The following is a 14,619-nucleotide window of genomic DNA, read 5'->3' on the forward strand; positions in this document are numbered from 1 at the left end:
TTTTCTCTCTTAAGAAATGGGAAAAATTCAAATCCAAGAGCTTCAAACATGAAAAGACAGAAGGCAAGGGTAGCTATTGTGAATGAAGGTTACCTGTTTGCTGGACAGGCTCAAATCCTCAATATACATTCATAAGAAACAAAGATGTCCTTTGTCCATACACTATCCAGATGTTCTCACTGCCATCATCCCTCTGGGAGACAATAGAAAAAGATTGGTTGTTTTAAATCTTGAAACTCTAACTGGAGGGTGGGAAAAGCACCGCTTCCCTTACCACTTTCAGTTCTGAACTAGGAATTCAGAAAGTTCTGAATTTTCAGGAAAAAGGGGAAGAATAGTTAAAAGGAATCAATGAGTTTTTCCTTTAAGAAAAATGATTTGTTCTACAGAAAACAAATTGGCATATATATTGCTTTATGCTTTACCATGTTACTAAGTCATTTTTTTAAAAAATTCTCTGTACATGCTAATTAATTCTGTATAATTTCAACCTTTACCTATTTTTCAGGATGAACCTGAGGATATTGTTTGTCATCATAATGTTATGATTATTTGTAGCAAACTGAAATCCTCCAACATCCCTTTGAAGGTTCTGCTACAAAAATTGGTGTTTGTAGCAGACTAGCACCTTACTGTAATCTACTTGGAGTGTTATATTTTATTTTTATTTTGAATATAGGTATTTTGGATATTTAAAATTTAAAACAGTTTTTTAAACTATATTTTTCATAAATTTTGATCTGGTTTATCTTCTTTAGGGCAGAAATAAAGGCTGAAACCTCTGGTAGCAAAAATCTATGCTACAAGGTCACATATTTATATTGCTGAAAGTACTTACATTATATTGAAGTGTGCATTATTTTTCATTATAGCAATAGCATTTAGGCTTCTATATTATCCCCACTGCACTTTACAGCACGCTTTGGGCTGTTTACAACATAGAAGCATTATTTGCAGATTGCCCCCATCAATCTGGGTCATCATTTTACCAACCTCAGAAGGATGGAAGGATGGATGAACTTTGAGCCGGTCAAGATCGAACTCCTGGCTGTGAGCAGGGTTTGTCTGCAATACTGTATTTTAACCAGCGGGCCTCCATTATCTTTATAGAGTCATGAATTAAGACTTTCTTTGAGCAGTGCACCTTTTCTTGCTTAGTATATCAAGTCTCTCAACACAAAGAAGCTTGTTCTTTCTGGACACCAGGCAACCACAAGATTTCCAAATCTGAGATGTGGCAATACGTTGCAAGTACACTTCTGCCCAGATTGGCTGTCCTATCCATTTCACACGCCTTCTTCATGCTGCTTCTAGGCATGGCAGTCACTGGAATGCATTTCTTTTCCATATGATTGTCCGTAGTTTTAGAGGCGACCAGCTGCTTGAGAGGACACCGCATACCTCATTTACCAGTCAGCGAAACTGGAGCAGCGCTGCAGCATTTGTCCAATTTGTTATTTTGATATTATCTTGGCAGACATGAACCGTGGTACAGTCAATTTCACACCACAAAAGTTAAAAAAAAAATTGGCAACTTATCTAAACCAAAACCAAAGAATTCTGTCGATGTATGCATAGGAACCAAAACAAGACATTTCCTGGCCAGAAAATTAACAAGCATAAATCTCTGAACTTAATCTACAGAGAGAAAGAGGACACTGTTCTGTTTTTTCAACAAATGGTAACATTTTTCCCATTTGCTATGCCATTAATGCAGGAGAGAGAAAGAGGGAGGGAGAGAGAGAAAGACCCACCCAGCAAGGGAAACCAATTTATCAAAACAATATGGATTCAGTTTCGTATTGTCCTGAACCAAGCTCTGCAGCCTTTTTTAATGTGTAATTACAGCAGCTTGCCGGAGAAGTTGATGCTGCTATCCTTGTAGGGGCTGAAAAAAATGGTATCTAACAATTCGGCAGGAGTCATGCTGCAATGGACCCTTTTACATTTTAAATATCCAAAATACCTCCAAAAGAAAAAGAAAATATAATGCTCCAAGCAGATTACAATATGGTGACAATCTGCCACAAATATAAATGCCACATTTCAATGGCTAATGGCATCAGAATTCAATTTTCCATTATTTTGAGCAAAAAATGTAAAAAGTGAAAGCTTTATTTAAGGATGAAAATTCAAGTATCTTCCCAAACCCCAGAAAAATCATCCCTTTGAATGGCTCCAATTACATCACTGTCTTGACTGCTGCAAGATAGAAAGGCTCTTAGCCACTCAATGTTGTCATCCTGACCTCACATCAGGGGTGAAATTCAGCAGGTTCTGACAGGTTCTGGAGAACCGGTAGTGGAAATTTTGAGTAGTTTGGAGAACTGGCAAATACCATCTCTGGCTGGTCCCAGATTGGGGAGGGAATGGGGATTTTGTAGTATCTTTCCCCTGGAGTGGGAAGGAAACGGGGATTTTGCAGTATCCTTCCCCTGCCATGCCCACCAAGCCACACCCATAGAACCGATAGTAAAAAAAACTTGGATTTCACCACTGCCTCACACTGCCTATTTCTTCTATTAAGTGTTAAACCATAAGAATTCTAAAACTTCCAATTTAAGAATGCAAGTAAAACGGCTTCAGATACAGAACATACCTTGTAATGTATTGTGTGCAAGAATAATCTATATTAGTATTTCTCAGCCTTGGCCACTTTTCGGTGTATGGACCAATTCCCAGAATTTCCCCCAACCAACAAGGCTGGCTGGAGATTTCTGGGAGTTGAAGTCCACCCATTTGAAAATGGCCAAGATTGAGAGACACTGGAAATCTCATCCTGCTTCTCTTTATTGTTCATGACCTGATGGAAGTAAAGATTCAACACCTGTTCCTTAGAACAGCCCGCTTCATGTATTAACGAACAATAATTCCAGAAGACAGTTTTTGCTTTATGAATTTTAATGCTTGGGTTTCCAGCTATGACAGTAAAGCTCTTATTGGACATTTCCATGCAAATCTGAGGTAGATTCAAAATAACAGCAGTGGAAAGATTCTGCTGTGTGTTAAATAAAAGTGAAATCTGGAATAAAGTTAACGGAAAATAAATTTTGCTAAAGTCAGTGGGATTTCACGTTGCGTGGATTGCACCAGAAAGCTTTATAGTTTTCTGCTTTATTTATATATTGGATTTATAACCCATTTTTATTTGTGAATTTTAGGCAGCATCCTTCCTATTGCAGTACAGCAGTACAATAAGGAAACCACAATCTGGGGCTCCATTCACTCTATTTATTGTGAGTATAGTCCAAGCAAGAAACAACCAATAACCAAACAACCAACATAGAAGCCTGTTTACTCAGGTTTACCAAAAGCCATTGCTACCGACTGTCCTGGGAGGTTAATTTTTTGGAGATTTTTCAAATGTTTTTCTCCAAATATTTTTGTCTTTGTTTTTATTCTTGCTGAAATTCTCCTAAGATTCTTTCGTAGAACTTACATCATAAAAAGCAGCATATACATAATTCAAATGAATATATGAATAAATAATAAAGGCAATGGAACCGAATATATTTTGTTGGAAAATTACACAGCTGCAGTCTTGAGGAATTTCAAATATCAAATTAACAATGAGCATTTACAAGGGAGGAGAGGTGCAATTAATATGCAAGGCAGGAAAACAAGAGCTGCAGGGAGAGCTAACAGAGAAGCAGTGGTAAACAGAGCAAATGTCTTTAACAGGTGGTTCATGTGCCATTAATTATAAACACTGCCATTCACTCTTATTGAGTGGATTACCATAAACACTTGTGTTCCTATAATTTTTTAGTTTCATTTACAAAGCTAGACTAAAAATATTAATGGAGCAGCTGGATTGATGACGCAAAATGTAGGAAAAAATGTTTTGTTTTGGGTTTTTTTGCTTTGCTAACTTGGGTACAAATTATTTTTTCCCCTTCTTTTTTGTAAATTATACTCACTCTATTTTAGGATTTACACCCATATTTTTGTTTTATTTATTTACTTATTAAAGGAAATCTTAAGGGTAGGATTATCAGTTTTGGCCTGCAGGTATTAAAACAGGCCAAAACTGATAACACAGTTTTGGACACAAGATCTTAGAGTTTGGGGTGTGTTTCTCTGCTGCCATCTAGTGGGCATCCAGAGTTTTGCTCTCCAGCAAGCTTGAATCTTGCAGATCCCTATCCAAAACACACCCAACTGTTTGGAGGTTTCTTTTGGTCAAACACAGAATAGGAAATCATAAGGGTTGTTTTATCTGGGTCACAGCTGGCCCAAGCAGATCAAGAGAATTTCACCAACATAATGCTTTCTTTCTTTCTGTGGCAAGAAATATCCATCTGGTTCAGTTCCAAGCTGGGAGAAAGGCACTGGAGACAAATAAAGGCTGGTGGCTGATTGGAAAGAGGATCCATTTATTGATAAACAGGACCACATAGCTTGTGGTTCTGGTGCAGCTGACCACATGGAGTTGAGAGTGTGTGGGGGGTATTTATACCTTCTCTTGGGCTTTGCACTTGGACTTCCTGTTCCTGTGCTAGAATATGTATTCTATTGGCTGTTGCCAGACTCCCATGGTGCCATGTACAAATCCTAGGAGTTTGTCTGAGCTAAGTTTGGTTGAAGTTAGGGCTGATGGTTGAAGAGGCTTGTTGGGCAATTCCTATTGTGGCTGAGGGCTAATCCTACCTTTTTTCAGATCTTGCTGCAAGGAATTTGCTTATGAATAGAGCCATCTATCTCTTTATCTCTTAAGTGCTGATATCTGCTGAGGGCTATTAAGAAAGGTGGGTGCTGCTTTCCAAGATCATGTTTCTCCATTTCTTTCTTTAGGGAAATATAATATTTTGCCTTTTTAATATTTCCTATAATATTTCATTCTAGGAGAGGGGTGGGTGCTAACTTTTTACATTTCAAAAGTCACTTCTGGTGCGATGGGCAACCATATACATTCAATCAGTAAACCAATACATTGTAAAATATGCAACAATTGAAGATGTATTCTTTGTAGAACCAGTTATATTGTACGTTAAACAAGCAGGAAAGAGAATTCAAAGTACTTCCCTATTTTTCTTTTTCTAAAAAGCATCAGGAGAAATGCAGTAAATTAAAAAGTGCTCCTTTGCAGCTTGTGTTCTCTTTTTGGATGGAACAGGGGACAAATCAGTGGAGTTGGTAATGAAGAAGAAGTTTCAACCAACAAAGGATCATACAGGAAGAAAGGGAGTGAATATTCAAAAAGCGTCCCCAAACCATTTATTTTTTTAAAATGAAGCAGATATTCCTATACCTAGTTACTACTTCACGCCTAAGAAATAAGGAATACATTATGTTTCGTCTGCATGCACAAATACGGATGAATAAAATGACTGCAGGCATACACATATCACAACTCTCTCTCTCCACCCCTGGAATACTTGGGGACTGAGACTGTTTGGGAACATACGCCACTTCTCCTGAATGAGCCAGTGCAACCTGGGGGAACTCCTTGAGCCTAAGCTTTGAGTGGATTTGCAGGCAGCGCTATATGTCAAGAAGCACTTTTGCAGAAGTACATCAGATAGACCAGCTGCAACCCTTCCAGAGCTGTTAAATTTGGCAAGAGTTTTTGTTGTTGTTGTTTTTACACCTAGGATCAGCCTCTCCTTGGTGATTGCAATATGTTTGATATGAAGCTACCCTTGAAACATTTCCAGAAGCTGTTATTGGTGCAAAATATGGCAGCTGGACTGACAAGTTGTGCTGAAAGATCTGTATCTTTATACTTTCTAAATCTGCAAAACAAATTATGGTTAGTTATCAATGGATCCCAAGTCATGTCTCTGAAGCAATTGATTCCAAGTCATATTCCACATTCTTCATGCATGACAGCAAACACAGATGTTCCCATTTTATTTCCAATACCATTTTAGCATATTTTGGTGTACTGTCACATACATTGGCGCTTATAAGCAAACCAATTATATCATTTAAGAAGGACTGCTTCATAGTATCATGAAAGTGGCTTGGAAGATGGGTAGATTAGATAGATAGATAGATAGATAGATAGATAGATAGATAGATAGATAGATAGATAGATAGATAGATGATAGATAAATACCCTATTTCCCCCAAAATAAGACATACCCTGATAATAAGCCCAATTGGGCTTTTGAGCACATGGCAATAAGGCCAAACACTTATTTCAGGGTTCAAAAAATTATCAGACAGGGTCTTATTTTTGGGGAAACACGATAGATAGATAGATAGATAGATAGATAGATAGATAGATAGATAGATAGATAGATAGATAGGATGGATGGATGGATGGATGGATGGATGGATGGATGGATGATGGAGAGATGGAAAGAAAGGGAAAGATCTTCAGAGTAGAAAAAGACATACTATTGTGCAGTTCATCTGTGAACTCAGAGATTGCTCTGCAGTCTGGCAGCGCAGAATACAGCATAAAAGGGAACTGGAAGTCCATTATAATAGCTATGAATATTATTGTTTGATGCCACTAATGGTTGTCTATTCAAACCCAGTGAAGGCTTCATAACACAGAGCTTGCCAGCAAGTTGTGTCAGCAGCCATAACTTCTAGTTCCCTTGGCCAGATGTGACAGCAGTAGAGGGTTTCTTTCACACAGCATCTTCATAGCACATGTGTAATGGCCCTGAGGTCTCTTTCCAGTCTCCAATACACTAGAGAGCAACTGGCAGGATATATGGTGGATGTCTATTCTGATGACATATCCCACTCACCAAATTGGGTCAATGCTGGTGGACTCCCTGTGATTCAAAACCTCCAGGCTGGAGCCATGCCTTCCAACAAATTTCTCCAGATGTTTGATACAGAATCCTGGATTCATATCCATATAGGAGAGCATGGATAACCACAGCTCTGTAGACTTTCAGATTTGGGGAGATAAGGGTATTGTGTTGACTGAGAACGCTAGTACAGAGTCTGGTTGACCTTTGGAGTTAATTTCTCCTTCCAAAGACCCATCACTTGCTTCCCAAGTATTTGAAACTTCTTACATTTGTCAGCTGGGTATCATCAACAATGATTTTTGGATCAAATACCAATGTGGCTGGTATTTGGTACAGGTTGATAAAGCTACCAGCTCTTTTTCAGGCAGGTAATCAGGCCAAGGAGCATAGCAGTGTCTTATAATTTGTTCAGTATCAACTGCCAGCCACTGTCTTTGTGCACTAGGAGCACAGTCATCAGCAAAAAGGGTTTCTTGAATGACTGTATGGAGGCACTTCACTTGTGGGTTTAAGCAGTGAGATCAAAGAGACCCTGGATGGCATGTAAATAATATGCAAGTGAAGAATAGATTGAACAGGGTTGCAGCTAACACACAACCTTGCTTCACCTCATTGGAAATGGCAAATGCAGTTGATGTATCACCATCGTAAAGGATTTGTCCAGTCATTCCATCATGGAGTAGCTGAATCAACTTCATGAATTTCCTTGGAAATCCATAACATCTCAGGATGAGTCAGAGAGCCTTCCTGTTTGCAGTGTCAAATGCCTTTGTCAGGTCAATAAAGACAGACAAGAAGTTTGCTTGTTGAATGCACTTTTGATGGATTTGTTTCATGGTAAATATCATGTCTGCTGTACTTTGTTCTAGCCCATCACTGTGTCCCTGAGAGGTTCCTTTCCAAGAAGTGACAAGTTTGTAGAGAGAATGCAGGCAAAAACTTTGCCTGCGATGGACAGCAGTGAGATACCCTGTACTTTCCACAGTCTGATTTGCTTCTCTTAGTTTCATAGAAAGCCACAATGAAGGCATCGCAGAATTTTCAGGCATCTCTTCTAAGAGCCAGGTATCTGCCAAGATGTACTGGAATATCTGTAAAGAGTTTGAGGGCTTTGTAGATCACAGCAGTAGAACGCTATCCTGCCCTGTTGCTTTATTTGAGTTCATATGTAAAATCACTTTCCTGATCTCATCAGTAGAAGGAGGCAGATCTAGGCACCCAAGACTGGCAGCGGAGGAATGTCAGGATATCTGTTGTAAGACATCAGGATCAACTATTCAGTAGTTTGGAAAAGTGCTCAGCCCAGTAGTTCTCATTCTCCCTGGGCAGATGATTCGGTTCAACTCCAGGAGACAACAGCAAGTGGGAACATCCTGACTTAGAAGCACCATAAACTGCTTTTATGGCGCTGAAGAACTCTCCGGTGCATGCATGTCTACACAGCATTCCATCTGTTCAGCCTGCTCAGCGGTAGCTCAGCCTGCATTTCTTGCAGTTTCTCCTGTACTTTGCACTGCAGATATTTTAAACTGTGTATCTTTGCGATAGATGATAAATGCCAGCTTGCATAGCTTTTGTTTTGGCCTGGAGGGCTGCTGAAATGGTCTCACGGTTTTCATCAAAAGCAATCTTGGTGCACCCAGGTGTTCAGTACAACTACCGTTGTTGCAGTCTGAGTGATGACATTTTTAAAACTGCATCCACTTTTCAGAGCAGGTTCCTACAAGTGATAAATTGTTGGAGAGTTGTTTTTTTTTTTATTAAATACATCTTGAAAACATTGGTCTTGACCTGGGTCCTGCAGTCTGATGTTGATGACGTACTGCCAGTCCTTAGTGGCATATTGTGTAAAGGGCTACATGCAGGTTGAGGATTGACCAGACCAGCCTGCGATCTATCAAATACTTGGCTAGTCATAGTTCGTCAGCACAACCTCAAAGACGTCGCCATCACCTGGAAAATATAATATAGCAGCTTTATGTTATGGTGTCACCCTACAGCCAACACACTAAAGGGACACACTCTTTCACAAGGATTGTTCCGACACAATTCTTCTTCGTAAGGCACTTTGAAAACTGCTCACCACAAAGGTCAATGTTATTACAAACAGATAAAATTATCTTTAAAATTGTAGACTCCAGAGTAAACAGCACATATCATCACAGCCAGCTTTGCCACTTCCCATCTAACCCCGTGCAGCTCTTTATTTTGGTATAAGAAGATCAGCAGGTGATCAGGCATTTGACTGCTGTGGCCTTCCATCAGGGAAGAAAAATCTAAATTGCTTCATTTTGATTTCCAGTAAGAGAGAAGCTTAGCAGCATGGGGCAAGTTGGAAATGGTCATCTTAATTCACTGGACAGCTGCTGGCTGGTGGCAAAAAAGGGGAAGGGAATAGATGCAAATTTATACCCTTTCCAAATGGATCATTACATAATTAAAATAATAAAACAAACACATAGTGGATTATTAAAGAAAAACACATAAGAACAGGTCCAAAGACTTATAAATATAACTCTCCAGAATATATTTGTGAAATAAGTTAGTACTAAGCAGGCTTTAAAAGAAATATTGCTATGAGTCAGTGATTTAAAATTATTCAGGACTGCTATGTCAGAAACCAATTTGTATCATTAAGTCTAATTTCAGGAACTTGATATCAGTCACTTATCAATTTTCCTCTTCACTAAAATCTGTATTTTACTAACTTTCTTTCTTTTTGATCCTCTCGGTGTTGTAGAGTCTCCAGAAAAAAACAAGCTATGTAGCACATCTATAACTGCACAGGACACACAAACAATTAAAGGACATGATAGCAGTATTCCAGTATTTGAGAGAAAGAAGAGGAGGTCTTTTCCAAAGCACTATAAGGCAGGACAAGAAACAATGGATGGAAACTAATCAAGGAAAGAAGCAATCTGGAATTGAGGAGAAACTTCCTAACAGTCAGGACAATTAACCGATGGAACAGCTTGCCTTCAGACATTCATCACGGGAGATTTTTAAGACTAGACTGGACTGTCAATTGTCTGAAATGGTATAGGACCTCTCCTACTTGAACAGGGGGCTTGGACTAGAAGGTCCAAGGTCCCTTCCAGCTCTATTCTGATTCTGATTCTGAAATCATAACTCAGCAAAGAAGAAAAGTTATCAGCAATCTTATCTGATAAGGGTACCAGAGGGGGAAAAACGTAGCGTGACAGACAGAGCAGTGGCAGGATAAGAATAGAAGGAAACAGGAAAATGGGTGACATATCCAAGAATATGTATGAAGGATCCAGTTGGGCCCTTCAACCTGGCAGTCTCTTGGTTGATGATGGACAGTAGAAGCCACAGGGACTTGGTAACAAGGAATGAGAACTTCACCTACAGTATCTGATTTGATTGGGACTTCCTCCTATGGTTGTTCTATAAGGAACAGGGCCAAAGAAGAAGAGCAAAGCAGGGAATAATGAATAAGGAGAAGCCAGCAACGCTTTCTTAATAGTTCAAGTGTTCCTGTAATCTATGAAGATTTAAGCTTTGATTTAGGAAAATCAGTGGAAATGAGTGATGACTAATATTTAAAAGATGAATTATCATCTTTTAATCAGAACAAAGAGATTTGCTGTTACAAGTTCAAAAGACCTTTATTGGTAATGGGGAGAACTCTAAATTTACTATGAAGAAATCCTGGGAAGTAGGGACATAAATAATTCAGAGGCCTTGGGGCTGAATAAAAGCAGCATAGAAAAATGGCAGAGAGAATTACAGTGGGGGGAGGAAGGTCTATGAACATGTTACATGTTACTGGTATATGGCGGGGGGGGGGAATCAGCATGCAAAATTTCAGAAGTAGGAAAAAAGTTGAAAAACTGGGGAGGGAGGAGTTAGCTGAGAATGAAAAAGACGACGTTGGGGTGAGAGAAGATGCAAAGGGCAAAAGTGTAACAGGCAAGGCTTGGACACCTTAGCCAGGCAGCAAATGAGTGAAAGGGTTGTTGGCTTTCTGTTCTTTTAAGGTGAGGATGGACAAGCTTAGAATCTGCAGGGCCAGATACAGTCTAACAGCCTTGGACACAGCTGCAAGCAATCTTTTAAAAGCTGCCACCAGGCTGTAATTGTTAATATAACAGAAAAATAAGCGTGAGGAGAAGAATGGCATTAGCCTCAGCACATGGCAGCACTTGCTTAATCTTGTCTAGGCTGGGGAGCTAAATAGGTTGGTCCTGGATGGATGGAAGGGATTAAAAAAATACCAAGTCTATGAGTTAAAATTGTAGGGGAATTTTTTTTTTTTTATGAGGAGACGGAAGGCAAGCCAGCTCTGTACTGTTGCCAAGGAACTTTATGGATCTATCCATGAAATCACCAAAAAGGAGAGCTCAGCTTGTGGGGACACTTCACCTTTTAATTATATTTGTTCTAGACCTAATTAAAAATCAAATTTAGCCCTTACAGGCTGCTTAAAGAACAAAGATAGGCCGTAACTTTTTAAAAAGTTGAACCCTTATTTTCAGATCATCTTTGTTTCACCATCAATGAATGCTATCTCAGTTTGTATAATGAAGCTTATCTCATCCATAACTTGATTGTGAATGGAAGGGTCAACCTGACATGCTTTACTGAAACCTGGCTGGGCGGGATACCCCCCCTCCTGAAGATGAGCCTTTCCAGATTTCAGATGTGGCACTACTAGTGATTTCAGGGCAGGAATGGGTATGTGGCTGTAGTTTATCTGGTAGTCTTTGGTGACTCTTAGGGATGCTGTCACAAAGAGCCAGATGAGAGGTCCTGTTCATGAAACTGGGCCATTCATTTGGAGCTGCTTCTTGCCTACCTTCCTCTTTGCAGCAGAAGGGTAGCCATCAGGGGTGAAACCTTCCTTATTGGTCCAGAAGTGCACGCGCCGCACGTGTGTGTGCATCACATGTGTGCGCAGACTTTCTGTGCATGCGCAAAACCTTCTGCACATGCGCAGAAGGTAAAAAACACATTACTTCCTGGTTAAAACCAGGAAGTAATGACCCCTGGGTGGGCAGGCGCTCTGCCATTGCTACCAGATTGCTGAACTGCTGGCCACAATCGCTACTGAATCGTGCAATCCTGTCTGATCTGGGAACATTTCACCCCTGGTAGCCATGCCTTTTAAACTATTAAATTATGTGATTTTTGCTAGCCCAGTCAATTGAGAAGGGATTCATCTTGCAATGAACTGGTTTAGGGCAATACTACTAATGTTGCCTGCAATGACACTCTTATGTCATTTTTTGTTGTTTGGGGACATGAATATGCATATATTTCCATATTCAGCTGATATTGCTGGCTGAGAATCAAAATGACTGGAATAAATGTTAGCTAAATTGTATGAAACAAGGAGTATGGATCTGAAAATTAATGTATCTAGGGCCAAAGGATTTGTTTTTGACAGGGAGAATTGAACAGTTGTAAGATACATAAATGGTATAAAACCAGAACAAAGTGAAACATATGTGTATCTTGGTAGAATGTTTACCAAAGATATTGAGTTCTTGAAATACTACTCTTTTAAAAGATTAGCAAAATAATTTACCCTGCAATGACATTTGTCTAGTCCATTATCACTGCATTATTAAAGTTAATATAGCTATTAATTTCAATATATTGACAAAAAAAGAAAAAAAAAGAGAGACCATGATGCACCAGGACCAGCCTTCAGAAAGATTGTCAACAAACATGCAAAATATTAAGCCCTGCCATAAAACTGAATGATACATACTTAGGAGTAAACTGCACTGAGTTCAAAAGTATTTAATCCCAAGTAACTATAATGTTGCAATTTAAATTGTGGATCTTTATTATTATCTTATGACCCTTAAAATCATCTACTATATTAAAACATTCATTATAAGAAAACAACAAAACCAAGACTTATGGGATATAACCTTAATAATATCTGTGAATAGATGAGTGATATTTATCTATCTATTTGCAAACAGCTGTGCCTATTCATATAACTCCAAAGTTTTGTTTTTTTTTAAAAAACTCTACCTAAATTAAGGTATTATAATAGCTGTTCTCTCCAATTTTCTACAATCCCAGTGCTTACTGCACAGGGCAAGTCTTACTCAGAATTATCTTAATGAATATTGATTTATATTGCTTAAATTTACTCCAAAGACTTGGAGTAAATTTGTGTCACTTTTAAGGTTAACATGTACTTCTGATTTTGAATGAAACACAATTCTGTGTAGGCTTAACACCGAAGTAAGTTTCACTTTAAAGAAGTTTGTTATTGAGGACATAAAATTGCTCTCTTGGTTCACCCTGGAAAAATTTTCAAACAGACCACCCACATGGCAAATCTCACCTTGCTCCGGGCCCACCTGGATGGTCTTTAGAAACCGTTCCCAACAAGGAAGAGTTCATTTGCAGTCCTTTAGTACAGCCATCCCCAGGCCTTCCGTCCCAGACTCACACTGGGTGCCCGAAGAGGACGATCGTCTCCAAGAACAGTGCAAGTTGGAGCCCTTCTTGCGAAAGGAAGAGGTGAAGCGGTAGAACTTCCGATGCTGGTTCCGAAGGTACTCTCGGTAGTTCCTGGTCAGCAAGATATAAAGGAAGGGGTTGATACAACTATTGCTATAGGTCAGGCAGGTGACCAGGTAGTTGATATACTTTTGGATGTGGAGCGGCAGCCCCAGGGGGCCGTGGTAGAGGGACACCAGCTGCCAGATCCAGAAGGGCAGGAAGCAGGCCCAGAAGACCAGCACGATGGTGAAGACCAGGATGAGAACTTTCTGGCGGGGAGAGCGCTTGGGCCCCGTTTTGCGCGGCGGGTTCTTCTGCGACTCCAAGTAAGTGGCGGCCAGGCGGGCGTAGAGGCAGCCAATGAGCAGCCCGGGGGCCAGGATGCTGGTGCTGAAAAGAACCGTCAGGTAGAGCCGAAAGGCGGCGGGGCTCCAGGTCGGGGCACAGATATGCTTGCCGTCGCCGCTCTGGCTCAGGGTGACCATCAGCATCATGGGCAGGGTCAGCAGCAGCGAGATCCCCCAGACGGCGCCGGCGGTGATCCTGCGGAAGCGCGGCGCCCGGTAGCGCACGGCCAGCGGCCGGGTGACGGCCAGATAGCGCTCGGTGCACATGACGGTCAGGGTGAAGATGCTGGCGTGCATGGTGAGCAGGTCCAGGCTGAGCAGGAAGCGGCAGCCCAGTTCGCCGAAGTACCAGTCCTGGGCCACCGACGTGCCCACGATGAACGGGATGGAGCACAGGTAGAGCAGGTCGGCCAGCGCCAGGCTGGCAATGGAGCCGGACAAGGGCGCGCTCCGGGCGCCCCGGCCCGAGCGCCAGAGCAGCGCCAAGGTGTACACGTTGCCCGTCACGCCAGCTACACACATGACGGAGAGGACCGCACCAAAAACCCAGGTCGCCGCCGCTTCCCCGCCGCTTCCCCCGGCTGCTCCCCGAGAAGACTCGTTGCCAAGCCCCACGCTCAAGTTGCGCTCCATTGCGAGCGCTGGGGTGGGGGCAGTCGTCTTACCCCCCACAACTTGCCGCGCGGTGGCCACCTCCTCCCGCTCCCCCGGCGGGGCTCCAGGCGGCCAATGGTTGGCTCCGTTCCCGAGCCTTGCCTGCCCCGAGCTCGGCGGCTGCCGCTGCTTGAACGGCCGCCTGGGACCGGGCTTCTCCTTTTCCTTCTTCTTCAGAGGCTTGGCGGTCGGAGTTGAGTAAAAGCTACTCAAGTAGTCGAGGCTTGTCGGGAACGGCAGTTGCGCTCCTGGGAGGGCGTTTGGATTCGCGGGATTATCTTGTGCATGTTTTATGGGGCTGAGTTGCTGCTTCCTCTGGAAAGCAACTAGCCTCGGAGGGAAAACTTAGACCAACTTTATTGTCACTTTGAATGTACACCAATTGGCATATATTAATATGAATTTTCGTTACC

The 14,619-nt window shown here is 41.3% G+C and overlaps 1 protein-coding gene across 1 annotated transcript; it reads right to left on the reverse strand.

Moving 5' to 3' along the window:
• Window positions 1–6,322: 6,322 nt before the first annotated feature.
• LOC131190561 (urotensin-2 receptor-like) lies at window positions 6,323–14,185 on the reverse strand. The gene is made up of 2 exons (XM_058167898.1): window positions 13,045–14,185; window positions 6,323–8,669 (listed from the first exon to the last, which is right to left on the reverse strand). The coding sequence occupies exon 1, from the start codon at window positions 14,183–14,185 to the stop codon at window positions 13,100–13,102; it is 1,086 nt and encodes a 361-aa protein (XP_058023881.1). The 3' UTR covers window positions 6,323–8,669; window positions 13,045–13,099.
• Between the last annotated feature and the right edge of the window lie 434 nt (window positions 14,186–14,619).

The sequence above is a fragment of the Ahaetulla prasina genome, chromosome 2 (assembly GCF_028640845.1).
Source record: "Ahaetulla prasina isolate Xishuangbanna chromosome 2, ASM2864084v1, whole genome shotgun sequence".
NCBI classification, from domain to species: Eukaryota; Metazoa; Chordata; class Lepidosauria; order Squamata; family Colubridae; genus Ahaetulla; species Ahaetulla prasina.